The sequence below is a fragment of the Pimephales promelas genome, chromosome 7 (genome assembly GCF_988280905.1).
Source record: "Pimephales promelas chromosome 7, fPimPro1.hap1.1, whole genome shotgun sequence".
NCBI lineage: Eukaryota > Metazoa > Chordata > Actinopteri > Cypriniformes > Leuciscidae > Pimephales > Pimephales promelas.
In genome coordinates, this window is record NC_142775.1 from 27,126,684 (window position 1) to 27,143,100 (window position 16,417).

Genomic DNA, 16,417 nt, shown 5'->3' on the forward strand with positions numbered 1-16,417 from the left:
TGGTCAGTGGTGCAATTGATTTCTGGAACTGCAAAATAGCACCAGGGATGGTTTGCGCCGGAACACACCTCATTTTTTTTTTTTTTTTTTGTGCTGAACCGCTCAGTGAACACAAGTTCCTAATGTGTCGGCATGTGTCTGTGGAGGGAAAAGTCCGCTTTGCACGGGTGCAAAATACGAATGATACATGAGTCGGGGTACAAAGTCAATTGCGCATGGGTGCAAGATGGGGCCCCTAAAATCCATATACTAAATGCCTCTGCTCTGTCTATCTCTCTTTCTGTGTGTCGCTTTAGCAGTTATTAACTGCATACTGATGGGTTTTCACTCATCCTTGAAATGAGTAGCACTCTTCCTCTTGTCCTTTTCATGACTACGAGAAATATTGCTGCTCCAGATGGCATTTCAAATAATTCATTAATTCTTCAGAGAGCAGGCAGAGATGGTAAAAGTTACCTGCCTGGTTATAGGAGAAACTTCAGACGAAGCGTAAGCTGAGCAGATGCTTAAATTTGTATTGTCAGCATGTGCTTTTGAGGTGTTTACACACTCCTGAGAATGAGACTTTAGATACTTCATTGTTTATACACAATAAAGAAAAATGCTGGCTTGGAAAATAATGTTGTTTGGAGGACACAAATAACTGCAGCAATGTTCTAATGAACTAGATGAACTGCATAAAAAGTTTCAGTCATCACATAACAAATAAAGCCTCTTCATTAAAGTATTTTTATTATTTTTATTTTATATTTATTATATTGCATGAAAGTGGAATCATTCATTAATTTAGCATATAGTAGGCAGCACAAGCAATACATCTGTAAATTTTAAGAAAAATAATGAAAATGAAAAGTCCATTGTGGCTTGAACAGGATATTTTCCAATTATTAAAAAAATATATATAAATACAAAAAAATCTTTCAAGATTTTCCATAAAGTGAAATAAATGAATAAATAAAAAAGAATGTTGAGCTATATTTTTAATTATTAGGAATAAAAAGTATAGAGTGTAGGCTAATAGATGAACCAAAAAGATGCACTGAAGAAAACTGGATGAAGTTTATTTGGGTGGTGATGAACCTAAGTCTTAATGAAAAATTGTGAAGCTTTCTGGGAGATATTTGAAGGTACTTTATATTATATTTGAACGGGTACTTTATTGGCCCAGACTACCGTATGTTAAAATGTGAGGTACCTCATATATGCGGCATGTAGGCCTATCATGGATGAATTATAGGCCTATAGGCCTATTCATGGTACTTTAGCTATATCATTAGGTTATCAAAAGAAGTATGCATATTCACGCAGATCAAATGATTTCCCTCTGCTGTTAGCAGTAAACTAGCCTACCTATGTGTGAACAGCAGTGACAGACAGACTCATACTTAACAGTTAACACCCTAGTAATCATATTTAAAACACTAGACACGTCACTTCCATTCATGTGCACATGTCTCCACCTGCTGGAATATCTGAAGAAATTCCATTTGGCTTTTATTTTTGTTTGGTCAATGGCGACATGACCGTACAAAATGTACAATATAAGCTTCTGCAAAAATACCCAAACTACTACTGGTGGGCAAATTGAATTACATTAGTGTGGTCTTTTAATGGTCTTTTTAATTTGTTTATTTTATTGTCTATATTATTTTTATTTATTTTTTTTTATTCAAAAATTGCTTTACAATAGTGCAAACATGCACCTATTAACATCTGGATCATTTCCAACAATGTATATATTGATCAAGTAGATTCATTCTTGCATAAGGTCTACAGTAATGCATGTATTGGCTACATCACAGATTACGTCATCAAAACCGCGACAGCGGCGGCAGTTTGTGTTCATATTGAAAGTGAAGGCAGTGAGTGAATGAAATAAGCTGCTGTCATAAGAAAATGGAAAGAGTTCTGTGTGAAACACACGGTGAGTAACTTACCGTACGCGTTTTTTCGTGTAAAGATTCTTGTTGAACAGTTTTAATCTGTACGCAGTAACTTATGTGTTCACAAGCTGTAATTAAGTAGGCTACAGTCTAGACAACGATGCATGGATGTGAATAATAATATTAATTAAAAAAATACAGAAAATATGCTAATTCTATTTTTGTTATTCAGGCAGTACATGTTTGTTGAAGACTGGTGTAAAGGAAGGACCGAATAAAGGAAAAAGTTTCTATGTTTGCACTGCGCGTGATGCAACGCCCTGCAGCTTTTCACTGCCCACAGAGTGTGTAACTACTCGCCTTTATATATGCATTTTAATAATGCCAGCATCATTTTATTTCCCCCTGGCTATATCCATGGACACATTGACATGGGAATAATTGTTTTTTTTTTCTCATGTGTATGGGTTTGTGTGTTGTTGCTCTGCTCTGAGGATATCATGTATGTTCTTCAGGATCCCTCCATCTCACTGCCTTAAGCATGAAGACTCCATGGTTGAACTTCAAACACTAACTTACAGTGAAAAACAGGACACATATAAGTAAGGGTTATGCTTTATACCTATCTACTATATACCTACTGTGAGACTTAAATACATTTTGAAGTGTTGGGTAGGACAGCTCCAGTAGAAACAATAATGAACAGTGTAGAACTTAGTTTGGTCAATTGACAGGATACGGTAATGACCAATTAAAATAGTTATTAAAATCATATGCAGACTCAGTTGGTATTTTTTTCTATAAATGTTCCATACAAGGAGTTCTGTTCCACTACATGTCATGAATGTGGTTACTTGGAGATAAAAGAGTCTCAATCCTTAATTCATAAGCAAGTGTTATAGGTTTGTCTAGTCATAAATCCTCTTAACATCTATGAAAGCAGCTGAACACATGGAGACTTGTTCTTTTGTTTTGGTCATGTTTTTCAAATCTCCAAACAATCTTTGTAATAACAGTGAAAGGAAGAGAGGGAAGGATTATTGATCCATACCATTAATACTTTATTTCTTTCATAATCAGATTGTTTTATCGCTGTATGCTTGGAAAAACTGAGGGACAGAAGTGGTGTGGGTGTGTTCCTTGGAGAGAGGTGATTTTTAAAATATTTTTTTATATTTGTGTCCACAATATACTGTATAAGTAAATCAGTCTTAAGACTTTATGAATATATTTCTTCTCACAATTCAGTTGTTTTACAACCTTCTTGCAGAAAGACCCCGAGAGACGGACTGATTTGTCAGACAAAGATCTTCAATCCTCCAGCCTCACTCCAGTCAGGAACCCTTTCAAAGTCAAGACAAAACAAGACAAATCTTCAGAACACAGGAGGGATCCAGATGCTGAAAAGGATAGAGGAGAGGTTAAAGGTGAAAATAAACATGTGACCGGTGAAGATCATGGTAGTGCTAAAAAGAAAGAAGGCTGTTTCAAGACAACAGAGATAGAAGGGAGTAATAAGAATGGCCTGGTTCATGAAAGTGTCTTGGACAGAGAGGGGAAAGACTCTGGAGTTTCAGAGTCCTGGAGGAACAAGAAGCTTCCTGCCGGGATAAAGATAAAGAAGAGAGTGTCTGATGATGAGAGACAGACGAGCACAGCTGAGGACGAGACATGCCCTGAGAGTCCAAACTCTATGAAGGAAAGTGTTCAAGGACCTGGTGAATCTGAGACCACTATCAAAGTCCTGCAGGAGCAGAAGCCTGCAAAAAAAACAGGCAGCTCTCCCCAAAGCCCTTCAAAAAGCTCAAAAAGCCCTTCTGGATGTGATAAGAAATCTTCAGTAGAGAATAAGACCAAGGATGACTGCTCAAACAAGCAAAGCACTACTAATTCAAAATCAGTCACAGATAAAACTCAAAGCCTGGAGAGCAAGAGTCAGACACCTTCATGCTCCACATTAAGGGATGTGCCAGTTTCTGAAAAGTCCTCAGCACTCAATGTTCAGAAGACCGTATCAAACCAGAGTCGAGAGAAGGACCAGAAGAGCATAGCACGGTTCGGTGAGTGGAGTGATGAGGATGATGACGTTCAGCTAGTATCGGTACAGCCTCCCACCCAGCAGAGTGCTCCGACTCCTGCTGCACCTGTTCAGAAAACACTCACCTCTTACCCTGGTTTCCAGCCTGCCTCTAAATGCCAGGGTCAGTCTGAGGACCTCCACAACCATCTAACAGCCCAGCTCAAGCAGAAGAAGGTTACTCACATTTATTGCTTTTTTTTCTTAAGTACAGTTAGTATTCTCTGATAGTTACAACAATAGTTATATAATTTACTATAGATTTATTTTCTGTTGCTTAACATTCACTTTTTATCCCTTTATTGGTGCTCCATCTTTTCTCAGGCCACTCTTTCAGTGGTGAATGTATCTGCTCTGCCAGATAAAGGAGAGCGTTTGAAGAGTCAGGTGAAGGAACTGGAAGAGGCCCTGGACTCTCTGAGCTTGACCACAGCTTCTCTGTCTGGTAAAACTGATGCTATTCATGTGACTTGAATATGCTTCTGTTATGAGCATGGGTTTTATTTAAATGTAAATTTATTTTGGTATATTTTTAGGGGTGGGGTGTTTTATTTATTTTATTTAACCTTTATTTATCCAGGTAAACTGTTTGAGAACCACTTCTCATTTACAAATTTGACCTGGCCTGGTTGCACTAATGTTCCAAAGTTTGTGGTCTAGTAATTAAGAGAGAGAGAAAGAAAGAAAGAAAGAAAGAAAGACAGAAAGAAAGAAAGAAGGAAAGAAAGAAATAAATCATAACTTTTATTCAGCAAGAATGCATTGTATAAATCAAAAGTGACAGTAAATTCATTTATCCCCATTTTCACAGACACGGCTTGAGCTAGTCCTACACTAAAATGCATGTTTGAGCTGTTTTAACTGAAAAAAAAAAAAAAAAAAAAAAAACTTGCACTGACAAATCTTAAAATGTCATTGCAATTAGTTTGTCTCAAGATGCACACCAGTTATTTTTTCTAAGACACATTTATAAATGTTTCTTAAATGGCCTAATTGAACTAAGGCCTAATCGTAGTTAAGCCCTGTCTGAGAAACTGGGCCTAAATGTTACAAAAGATTTCAGTTTCAAAAAAGTTCCTTTTGATTTTTCTATTCAACCAAGAAACCCGAAGGACCCAAAGGTTTCTGAAGGATCATGTGGCACTAAAGACTGGAGTAATGATCCTGAAAATTCAGATTTGCCATCACAGGAATACATTACATAAAAGATATTAAAATAAAAACAGTCATTTTAAATAATAATACTAATTGCAGTATTACTGCTTTTTACTGTATTTTTGATTAAATAAAAAGTAGCAGTGACCATGAGTGACTTCTTTCAAAAACATTAAAAAAAAAAAAGAAAAATCTTACAGACCTCTAAATTTAAACAGTGTATATGTGAGGTTGAATCAACTGTCCCAATATGATAATAAATGAAAAATCATCAATATAGGAATGATATTTTTGAAACCCTGATTAAAAAAAAGAAAAGTAATTTATCATAATCTTTTTATGATTATTTCTGAAACAAATATATATATATATATATATATATATATATATATATATATATATATATATTACCAATACTGATTTACAGCTTTTTTTCAATATTTGAAACAAATGTTTGCCTTTGCAACACCCCAGAAATGTAATGATTTTTATGCATTGATAATAATTTAGCTTTATAAACTGGAAAAAGTGTTGAAATATGAATTAATTCTTCTAATTATTTAAATGTAGAGTCTCAAGATAAAGACAGGAAAGAGGCAGAACATAAGCCCACACAGCCCAGCCTGTTCAATCCATTCAGTCGTCCTGGTGGCACAATCCTCCTGCCCACAGCTCCAGCTCCCATGCTGAAGGAATCATCTGGTGCCTCGCTGGGCCTAAACCTGAGCCAAGGCTACACCCAGATGTATGGAGGTATAGTGTTTAATCTCATTCTTCTCTTACAAATTGGTGTTTTCTGTGCCCATTTCATTAGTAAGTGTATTGATGTTCTGATTTGGCCGGTTGACTCTTCAGTGAATCCTCAGAGCCAGGCTTTCTATGGTGGAAGGATGACTGAGAACAGACTGCTGGCTGTACGCAATGCCACCACTGAGGTCATCGACCATCTGCACAACTCTCTGGAGTCCTGCCCTACAGAAGACACAGAGGTACAGGACCCCAAAGGAATTAAGGTAAGTTAGTTCAGACTATAAATCAGTAAAACATTGGCACAATTATTGTTAGTATTATTTTTTAAATAAAACCTATGATATAAAATGTACATTGTTTCTCTTTGGAGAAAGCCAAATCAAAGTATTGATGGTCTTGTACGTGAGTTATCTTAGTATGTAGTACCTTACTATGAGTATATATTTTATGAGTATATATTTGTTTTTGAAACAGCTCTAGAGAGATCAGCATAATTGGCTAGTTTCTAATTTTTTTTTGTGCAATAGTTGGAATGGTTAAATAATGCTGTTATAGTAAGATGGTATATGAAAGTCATTTTACATTTATACTGTCTTACTAACTAAAAAAGGGTTATTTAACCATGACTTTGTCATGATGATCTTCACAAGGTGGAGCTATTGCCTCATCAGAGGAGAGCTTTGGCCTGGCTGCTGTGGAGAGAGACACAGAAACCCTGTGGGGGAATTTTGGGTAATACTCATTGCTCTTGTGAGAATGATTGATGTGTCAATTTAACAAGTATTGTTGTGTATTTCTATTTTATTTATTCAGTCAGTCATTACTGGAAAATAAGCTCTAAGAAGATGATCAAGATTTCAATGTGATGCTGGACATGTAGGCCCAAATTCTACAAACACGTACAAACAAAAAAATACAATACAATATAAAACATAAAACAAGATGAACCATCTATGGCATCAGTTAAAAGGATGGTTCACCCAAAACATAAATATTCTCTCATAATTTACTCACCCTCATGCTATCCCCAATGTTTATGACATAATTTCTTCAGATAAACAAAAACAAAACATTTCTGTGAATTCATGTTATGCCGCTGAATGGCTTCTGCTCATATGACGCTCAAAAAAACCCACACACGTCGATCATGACGGTAATCCAGATGACATCAGTGGATAAATGTTCTGAAGAAAAATGATAGGTGTGTGTAAGAAAAAAATAAAAAATTTTAACTATAAATCAATGCTTCTAGTGTACTGTCATACAAGCGATTATGGGATGGACTGAACAAAGAAAGTCAAATACATCAGGGATAGAATGAGGAGTAAATGGAGAGAGAATATTTTAATTTGTGGGTGAACTATCCCTTTAAAAACATGCACTAGTCCTATTCCTTAAAAGAAAAAAAAAGATTGTTTTTACACATACTTTAAAACTTTTGACAGATGCAAACCTCAGACCCACAGTGGGGAAAAAAAAAACGTCATCCTGTTTAAGTTTTATATATTTTATATAAAATATAATCCATGAGTATATCTATGAATCCATGAAATAATAAGTGTGTTTGTTGATCTAAACTTCTGGCGAAGAATGATGAGCTCAGAAACAAATGCAGGTGCCATTCCATCCATGAACTGCTTCTGGGCTTCTTCGTTTAGGGGTTACACTTAGCTTCCTCCCGGTCAAAAAAGACCAAAACAGACTTTTTTTTCCCCTGGAAAACCAATGAAATATATTTTTGTTTAATAATAATTTTTTATTTTGATTTAGAATTTAAGATTTTTATGATACTTTGCATTTAATTATTTAAAATAAGTTTTATGAGCAATTTTTTTCCATTAGAATTTTAATTTATTTATTTATTAAATGAATGCAATTTACATAAAAATATAGTGTAGGCCTAAAAAAAAAAAAATTCAACTGAGGAGTAAAAATATATAAATGTGTGAAACATTTATAAATCGATGCTTCTAGTGTACTGTCAAAATAAAATAAATCAAGGCCAAACTTTCTCAAAGTGGCAAGAAGAAGAAAAACAAGAAATATTTATTATCAGTCAGAAAAGAGAGATAATTTACTGTCACTCCCTCAGCTTTTTTGTATTTTAACACCAACGTAATGTATAACACAAATGATAGTGTTACAAATGTACAACAATTAAACAAACATGAAAATATATTAAAAAAAACTTTACTAGATTTGTGATGTTAATATCACAGTATGATGTGGAAATCACAGTCTGTGAAAAGGTTTCATTGAACTTGTTATTATTATTTATTTATTTAAGCTGATGACATGGGCCTAGGAAAGACACTCACAATGATCTCCCTCATTCTGTCTCAGAAGAAGGAGGTTGAAAAACTGGAGGAATGGATCTCTAAAAATGGTATCCATCAATGCTCATACTCTTAGATGGTGTGTGTGTGTGTGTGTGTGTGAATTGATTTTCTGCCATGCCTGCTATTCTCAAAGCTGTTGTATTACTCTAACAAATGCAGAATTGTATGTATCATAATTACCATCCTCAGATTCCACCTTAGTGGCTTCTCAGGGGACGTTGATCATCTGTCCTGCTTCTCTGGTGCATCACTGGAAGAACGAGATTGATAAGCGTGTGAAGAGTAGTCGCCTCAGTGTGTATTTGTACCATGGCCCCAACCGACAGAGGAGTTCAAGAATGTAGGCCATGCACTCATATTCATATATATATTTGTGAAGCTTTTAACCAATCATACATATTGCATGATGAATCTCAAATGCTGAAAAAATCTTTTGAAATCTACTCTAATTGCTAGTTTTTCTTTGCCTGAAGGCTACAGTTTGTCCAGTCAGAACAATGATGTCTTACTAAAGTAATAATCCAGATGTGCAAAGATGTGTGGTTAGTAATGAAATGCACACGCACAATTGATAGAAACTCCTCCAATTTAGACTACTACACATTCAGTGGTGCCAGAAATGACTTGGGCACTTCAGTTGCAAACATGTAAAATTGCTATTATTTGAAATACAAATTCTTAAACCATGTGACAATTATTTACTTCAAGTCTGCTCCCCTCAAGTTTTTACTACATTTATTTAAAAATAAATCCCCCTGGGCTATTGGTACTGGTTATTTGATTTTTGATTTTTTTCCTCAAACAATATTTATACATTTCTAAGTGTCCAAATACTTTTTGGTCACTGACGTGCAATTAGCTTCAACCAGCTCTCATAAATTCTATTTCCTGTTGTCTGTCTAATTTTTTGCTTTTGCTTGTCCTTTAGCTTAATCTCTCTTCCTGTCTTGCCGTTTTGTGTCTCCACCAGCCTTGCTGAGCATGATGTGGTGATCACTACGTACAGTCTGGTCTCTAAGGAAATCCCTGTGCAGAAGGAGGATGCGGATAAACCTTCTCGAGACTCTGATCATGTGGTATGAATAGAGACCAAAACATTTGAATGATTCATTAGATTATCTGAGATGTTTGAGGGCCTAGACCTGTTAGTTTTGTTTTTCCCAGTAAGTTGATTTCAGTAGCTATTTCTTCTGGTTGTAGGCCTCAGACCTCCCGCCTCTTTTACGTGTTGCCTGGGCACGTGTGATTCTCGATGAGGCTCATAACATTAAGAACCCTAAGGTCCAGACGTCCATGGCGGTGTGTAAGCTGCGGGCCCGATCCCGCTGGGCTGTCACTGGAACCCCTATTCAGAACAACCTGCTGGATATGTATTCACTGCTCAAGTATGATTGGTTTTGACTCTTTTCTGCTACATTTTGAGACTTATCCCAAGCAGAGCCATAGAGAGACATGTCACGTGGTTTATGTAAACCCCTATAGTTCCAAAACATACACGGGCTGTCATGTTCTTCTATGGGACACACAGCAGCGATTGCATTATTAAACAGTAAATATAAAATAAAACACACACCCAAGTACTTTTTAAGCTGTTATTGCATTTTGTTAATGTCAGCTTTGTATTTGGAGAGGCAGAGTGACAACGAGATACTAGCCGCGTTTCCACTGCCGGGCTAGGGCTGGGCCAGAGCTAACAGCTAGCCGGGCCGAGCTAGTGGCCTCGGGCCTCAAGCACCGGGCTTGCGTTTCCACTGCCGGGCCAGTAGCCCCACAGCGCTGCCCCAGACCCCACCCCTAACACGCCTTTCTGGATCAAACGTCATAAAACCCAACCCATTTCAGCGGGTATTATGAATTAATTTATTTTTTTAAATTAGGAAGATAGCATGTATATTAACTCAACTGCCGTAGTGGCTGCAATAGTGTCCCGAGACCAGTACAGGCGATTCTCCATTTCAAGCAGCGATTTTTTGCGCGATATAACAAGTAGGGCTGCGGGCACGTTTTCAAGTTATTCATTAATCGTTAACCGAGGCCCATCGGTTAATACTCGGTGCATAGTGTGCGCGCCGCAACCTCGAGATACAGAGTAAAAAATTTTAACACCTTTAATAACTGATTGGACCCCATTTGAAACGAAATTTATTTATAGAAATAAAACGCAGCAAGTACGGAGCAGTTAAAGCCGCATTTCCATCACCCTTCAAACTGAAATTGCCAATTGAAAATAAGCAAAACGTCCATTTCACAAAAACTCCGTGTCTGCAAATAATAATAATAATAATAACCATCATCATCATTATTGTAACATTTTATTAGGCTGCATATGTAGAAGACGCCTTTATCCAAAAAAGGAACAGAGCACAAATAAACACAATATTTTTGACAAATATCAGCGCATATCCAGTGTGTGTGGAGCACGCACTGATGGCTGCGAGACGCCCATGTGAACAGTTTCATTGCATTTCTTTCAGTGGAAACAACTTAAAATACTCTTTAATTTCTGGTCATACAGAAAATAATAATACATTATTCGCAAATAAATTTATTTATAACAAGAAAATCAAGGCGCGCTTCATGATCTCCGTGAACTGAAGCGCGAGACCTGAAACAGCCACCGCATTCGAATTTGTTCGTTTTATATTGGACATTTAAAGCTTTAGTCTACAGGGGTTATATCCTTTGTAGATTAAAGCTTTAAATGTCCAATTTAAAACGAACAAATTCGAATCGAAAGCCAATATCTTCTATGTTTATGTAGCTTAATTTCTCTCTAAATGTGCATCCGGAGATGGAGATATGTTTTTAGCCGAGAATCATTTAGAAAACAATAGTTTATTAATAAACAATTAATGCCTCGTTATTTTATATTATTTTATTATCAGACACATTTATTATAGCCTATAAATCACTGCAGGGAAAATATAATTTCCAGGTTCTAATTTGGCCTCAGAAAACAAGTAAAATATATATTTTTTTCATATTAATTTGTCAAATATTTTAAATGTTTAAGGGGCAAAAAAATCAAACAAATATCTGAAAATTCGTCGATAGCTATATATAGCCTATATTGTTGCGCAGCATTTGGCATAGGCCTACAGTTCAAATTAAAATGTTATGCAATTTTAAACGGTCAATCGGTTAAACATGGACACCCCTATGTGCATCTTGCTTCAGATCATAACGTTCCATAACACCGATAAACTCCGCCTTTTACCTTGAGCACGCCTCTAGCCCGAGCTGGCCCCCTCTGGCCCAAGGTATTCGACGGGCCAGAAATCCTGGCCGTTGGCCCTGAGGAAGCCCCGATCAAGCCCCGGAAGTGACAGTGGAAACGCGACTGGCCCTGGCACGCACTAGCACGGCCTGGCCCTGGCCCGGCAGTGGAAACGCGGCTACTGTATGTTACTTAGATAAGTTTTAGGCTATATTTTTGGAGGGAAAAGCTTAGTGTTCATGTTCGCATGGGTAGTTGTACTGGCTTTAGCGGCTTTTCCATGTCATTCATCTGATGATGCACGTCTCTTGATATTTATTTTAGCACTACTGGGCTGTATAGGCTTTTAAATCCCGTGATCTTGCTTATTAAGTCCGATTCAGCCATTAGCCTACCTTCGTGATCACGCAAAGAGGTCTCCAGTGGTGGCCCGTTCAGAATTCCAAACGGCATAAAATATAAATAATTCCGCTGTGCATGGACAGATGAACGATTTAGGAGGGAAATAGTTGATTCAGTGGAGTAAGTGAATAACAAGAGCTGAGTATCTGTTGTTCCACAATTCTGCAGCAGAGTCCTCCATAGTGATGTATTATGTGGCAGACTACTTTAACTGCTGTTGTTTTTGCACATGCTGTGCAGGTTTCTGAGATGTTCTCCTTTTGATGAGTTTAAGCTGTGGAAGTCTCAAGTAGATAATGGCTCAAAGAGAGGAGGAGAGAGACTGAACATCCTCACCAGAGCACTGCTGCTACGCAGGACCAAAGACCAGCTGGACTCTTCTGGAAAACCACTGGTACACACACACACACACACACACACACAATGTGTAGTTTTCATAGTCTTGAAATTAATATAAACCTCATGCTTTGAAAAGATTTATTAGGAATAGTTTAAATTGTGGTTTCCTTATCTGAAAATTAATAAAATCCTATAATGTCTTGGAAATTTCTATAGAGAGCATACATTTTATTTAGTTATGCTCAGACTATTTAATCAACTAGAAATTGTTCTTTGTTAGTGTAATCTTAAGTGATCTGTTATCACAAATGACAAAAAGATTATGCAGATTTATTGGTTACCTAAAGGAATCTTGTAACGTTTGTGCTTTTGTTTCAGGTGTCTCTGCCCAATCGGACCTGCAAGGTTCATAGATTGAAGCTGTCTGAAGATGAGCAGGCTGTATATGATGTTGTGTTTGCACAATCCAGGTATACCATGTCACTGAACTCCAGTTTTTATGCATATTCAGTACATTTCCTGACGTTTTGCGTGCATGGTTTCTCATATGGACATCAGCTTGTCTTCTTCCTCCTCAGGTCCACACTTCAAAACTATCTCAAAAGACATGAAGAAGGAAACACTAAAAAGGCAGACAATAGTAATCCTTTTGAGAAAGGCAAGCAGTCTCTATCATAACATGTTCTTCGCTAAGGACTGAGTGTGATTAGTCTTATGTTTTCAGAATTAAGCTTCAGTTGCATATTCCAAAATTGGGAGTTTAAATACGATAAGGTTTAACCATTGACTCGCTAAATTGTTAATGGCTTGTACACCTGGTTGGTTGTACACATGAAGAGGTGTGTATGCACACAGTTAATACATTGGGGGAAAAAACATAGGCACTTTGTCTAATATATATTCTCTTTTCATTTTTGTAATGTGATGGACAATAGAAGCTGTTTTATGTAGAATAATTTATTGGCATTATTTTAGTTTCTCTGTAATGATTGTGCCTTTGTCTCAGTTGCACGGGAGTTTGGGATGTCTCAGAAGGACTCGCTGTCTTCCTCTCAGCAGCCTCAGGCCTCCAGCACCATCCACATCTTGTCACTGCTGCTGCGTCTCAGGCAGTGCTGCTGCCACCTGTCTCTGCTCAAGAAGGTGATGTCCCCTCACTGTCTCACACACACTTAATACTCTAGTTCACATACTGATGTGTGTTTTTCCAGACTCTAGATCAGACAGAGCTGCAGGGAGATGGTGTTGCTTTGTCTCTAGAAGAGCAGCTGTGTGCTCTGTCTCTCTCTGAGCCCTCAGACTCTGACCCTAAAGACACCGTCTCTCTCAATGGCACTAAATTCCCCTCTGAGCTCTTCCAGGATGCTCGTGAAAGCACTAAGGTGAGCATCCTCTGCCTTACCCTGCTGTGTCTAATGCACCTGCAGGATCCACCTTATTTTTATTGCAAGCGATCTCTGACACTTTGCTCTTTTTGATGTTATTTATTTATTTCAGATTTTAGCCATACTGACAGAGTTGAGAGAAATTAGAAAGAAAGATCAAAAAAGGTATGTCAACTACAGTTTTAGTTTAGGTAAACAATGAAACCTTTAAATATATTTTATCAGTAGTAGATCCACATAAATAATGTGTAGGAAGCATGAATATTCTGCATGTCACCATATGGAGTTTTAAAGGGGAAACTAACAAAAACTTATTTTAGATCAACCTGAGAGTAATTTTCCACTGAGGAAATTGTCATTAGAAGAGTGTTTGTTTGAATTACTATCATTCTTTCATATTGAGATTCCTTACCCAAAACCACCTTGTACTTCTTTTTTATTCTGCTTGGCAGTGTGATTGTCTCTCAGTGGACCAGCATGCTGAAAATTGTTGCTGTTCATTTGAAGAAAATGGGTCTGACTTTTGCGGTAATTGATGGCACAATCAATCCCAAACACAGAATGGACCTAGTGGAGGAGTTCAACACTAACCCTAAAGGACCACAGGCATGTGACTTATTCCTTTTCATTGAGTTCAGAGGGTCAAAGCCTTTCATCAACTTTTCATTTATTGTATGATTTATTGAATGTCCGTAATCTCACTGACTGTTCAGTTGCTTTTCCCGCTGACTTCAGGAAGTATTTTGTTCTTTGTTTGTATGATATCACAGGTGATGCTGGTGTCTCTGTGTGCTGGAGGTGTGGGCATCAATCTGATTGGAGGGAATCATCTGTTTCTGATTGACATGCATTGGTGAGTCACTTCACAGGTCCCAAAGAGATTTTAATAATGCTTAATGAACATTTATTAATAATAGTGTCAGTTATACACAGAAGATCTTTATGTAAGTGACTCTTGTCGCTTATTTGAATGCTGGTCACACCATCGGTCTGAAGACTATTTTACAAAATGAACAGGAAAATGCTAACAAAATGGCTTTGGTTCATGCTGCAAACTGGTATGCAAGTGTATTAATTAAGAGAGACTACAGGAAAATGTAAATAATCTGGGCCTTTTTTCACAGGAACCCAGCACTAGAAGACCAGGCATGTGACCGGATCTATAGGGTGGGACAATCCCGGAATGTTACAATTCACAGGTGAAGATTTGTATTCAATAATAGACAGTTGCACAGTCAAGAAGGGTTGATAACACTTTATTTTAAGGTGCTTGTAATAAGCAGTAATTAACAGTTAATAAGACCTAATAAGATGCATATAAGCATTAACTACTTAATATAAGGGTTAATTAAAGCACAAGACAAACCTGGAGAGGCAACTGAGACCCTGGTGATACGATGCGTTTGGTCGATCGAAAATTAAACTTTTTGAAAGTGGTCTTGCTCAACTTTTTAGACCCCATTTACACCTGTATTTAGCATTAAGAACGATCCGATCGACCAAAGTGCTTCTTAATACCAGGTTATGGCTTTCAGCATAGTTTCCTATCATGCAAGAAAACATTAGCAGGTGATACAAATCACATTGATTTAATACTGTCATGTGGGTCAATCTCTTTACAGGTTTGTGTGTGACTGTACAGTGGAAGACAAGATCTCTTCACTACAGGAGAAGAAGAAGGAGCTGGCTCAGAAAGTCTTGTCTGGAACTGGATCCTCATTCACTAAACTGTCTCTGGCAGATCTCAGGGTCATCTTTGGTGTGTGATGTGCATTTTATTTCAGAAAGTAAATATTAGTCTATAGTCTCAACTTCATTTTATCTGCTTTTGTAATTGTATTGTATCCTGTTTTGTATCACCAGGATAATGTCATGAAAGCAATGACGTTATATTCAAATGCTGCATGTTTATATAGAATAAATTGAAATGATTACACTGTTATATCTCCTGTCATTCAATATTCTTTCTATAATTTCTCATTTATGCTATTTATGTGCCTCTTATTTTAAAGGTTCCTAATTTGGTTTTAAAACTAAGTTAAAATAATGTGGGCTAACAGCTTCAACAGAAGTAAATGCTATCGAATAACCATGTTTGTAGCTCACAGTTATTCTAAAAAAAATAATTAAATGGGGAAATCGAATGGAATTTTTACCCGACTTGTATTTATTCCAAACAACAACGATCCATCAATTCCAGGTTGGCTGAGGAAGGTTCTGGGTTGGCTGAGGAAGGTTCTGAGGCCAGGGTGATTAAATCATGGGCTAATTTAAATTTTTGGGTGAACTATGCCTTTAAAGGTATAGTTCAACCACAAATTATATTTGTCATCACTTACTCACCCTCATGTTGTTCCAAACCTGTATGAGTTTCTGATAGATGGCCATGAGACTTAGACCTGAGTGCAAAAATGGAGTATCTAGACCCTTCCAGAGCTGAGATATTGAGATCCCACTTAGCATTTATGCCATTATAAAAATCTCAATATCTCAGCTCTGGAAGGTCTAAGTCTCATGGCCCTCTATCAGAATCCAGAGTTTCAAGAAGATCAGAGATCTTTTTTTTTGGGGTCGAAATTTTAAGTTTCGATATCTCAGCTCTGGAAGGGTCTAGAGCCTCCATTTTTGCACTCAGGACTAAGTCTCATGGCCCTCTATCAGAATCCAGAGTTTTGAGAAGATTGGGGAAACGTAATTTTTCGCCCCACCAAAAAAAACGTAAGGGGTACCACTGTCGTTTTTTTTTTCGGGTCGAAATTTTGAGTTTCGATATCTCAGCTCTGGAAGGGTCTAGAGCCTCCATTTTTGCAATCAGGACTAAGTGTCAATGCCCTCTATCAGAATCCAGAGTTTTGAGAAGATTGGGGAAA

At 37.2% G+C, this 16,417-nt stretch overlaps 1 protein-coding gene across 1 annotated transcript; it reads left to right on the forward strand.

Annotated features, from left to right (window-relative positions):
• Positions 1–1,813: 1,813 nt before the first annotated feature.
• ttf2 (transcription termination factor, RNA polymerase II) lies at positions 1,814–15,489 on the forward strand. The gene is made up of 23 exons (XM_089133296.1): positions 1,814–1,924; positions 2,116–2,227; positions 2,399–2,485; positions 2,964–3,033; positions 3,154–4,137; positions 4,285–4,405; positions 5,686–5,868; positions 5,971–6,128; positions 6,516–6,597; positions 8,153–8,251; positions 8,394–8,544; positions 9,175–9,280; positions 9,405–9,589; positions 12,064–12,217; positions 12,541–12,632; positions 12,741–12,820; positions 13,169–13,305; positions 13,374–13,544; positions 13,660–13,712; positions 14,000–14,153; positions 14,318–14,400; positions 14,672–14,746; positions 15,170–15,489. The coding sequence occupies exons 1-23, from the start codon at positions 1,897–1,899 to the stop codon at positions 15,312–15,314; spliced, it is 3,510 nt and encodes a 1,169-aa protein (XP_088989422.1). The 5' UTR covers positions 1,814–1,896; the 3' UTR covers positions 15,315–15,489.
• The last annotated feature ends 928 nt before the right edge of the window (positions 15,490–16,417 follow it).

What these genes read in the sequence shown, in the direction of transcription:
- ttf2 (XM_089133296.1), top strand. Translation starts at nt 1,897, where the DNA reads ATGGAAAGAGTTCTGTGTGAAACACACG. An exon ending in GGTGTGTTCCTTGGAGAGAG is followed by an intron (nt 3,034 to 3,153) that starts GTGATTTTTAAA and finishes ACCTTCTTGCAG; the next exon opens with AAAGACCCCGAGAGACGGAC. An exon ending in AGGACCCCAAAGGAATTAAG is followed by an intron (nt 6,129 to 6,515) that starts GTAAGTTAGTTC and finishes GATCTTCACAAG; the next exon opens with GTGGAGCTATTGCCTCATCA.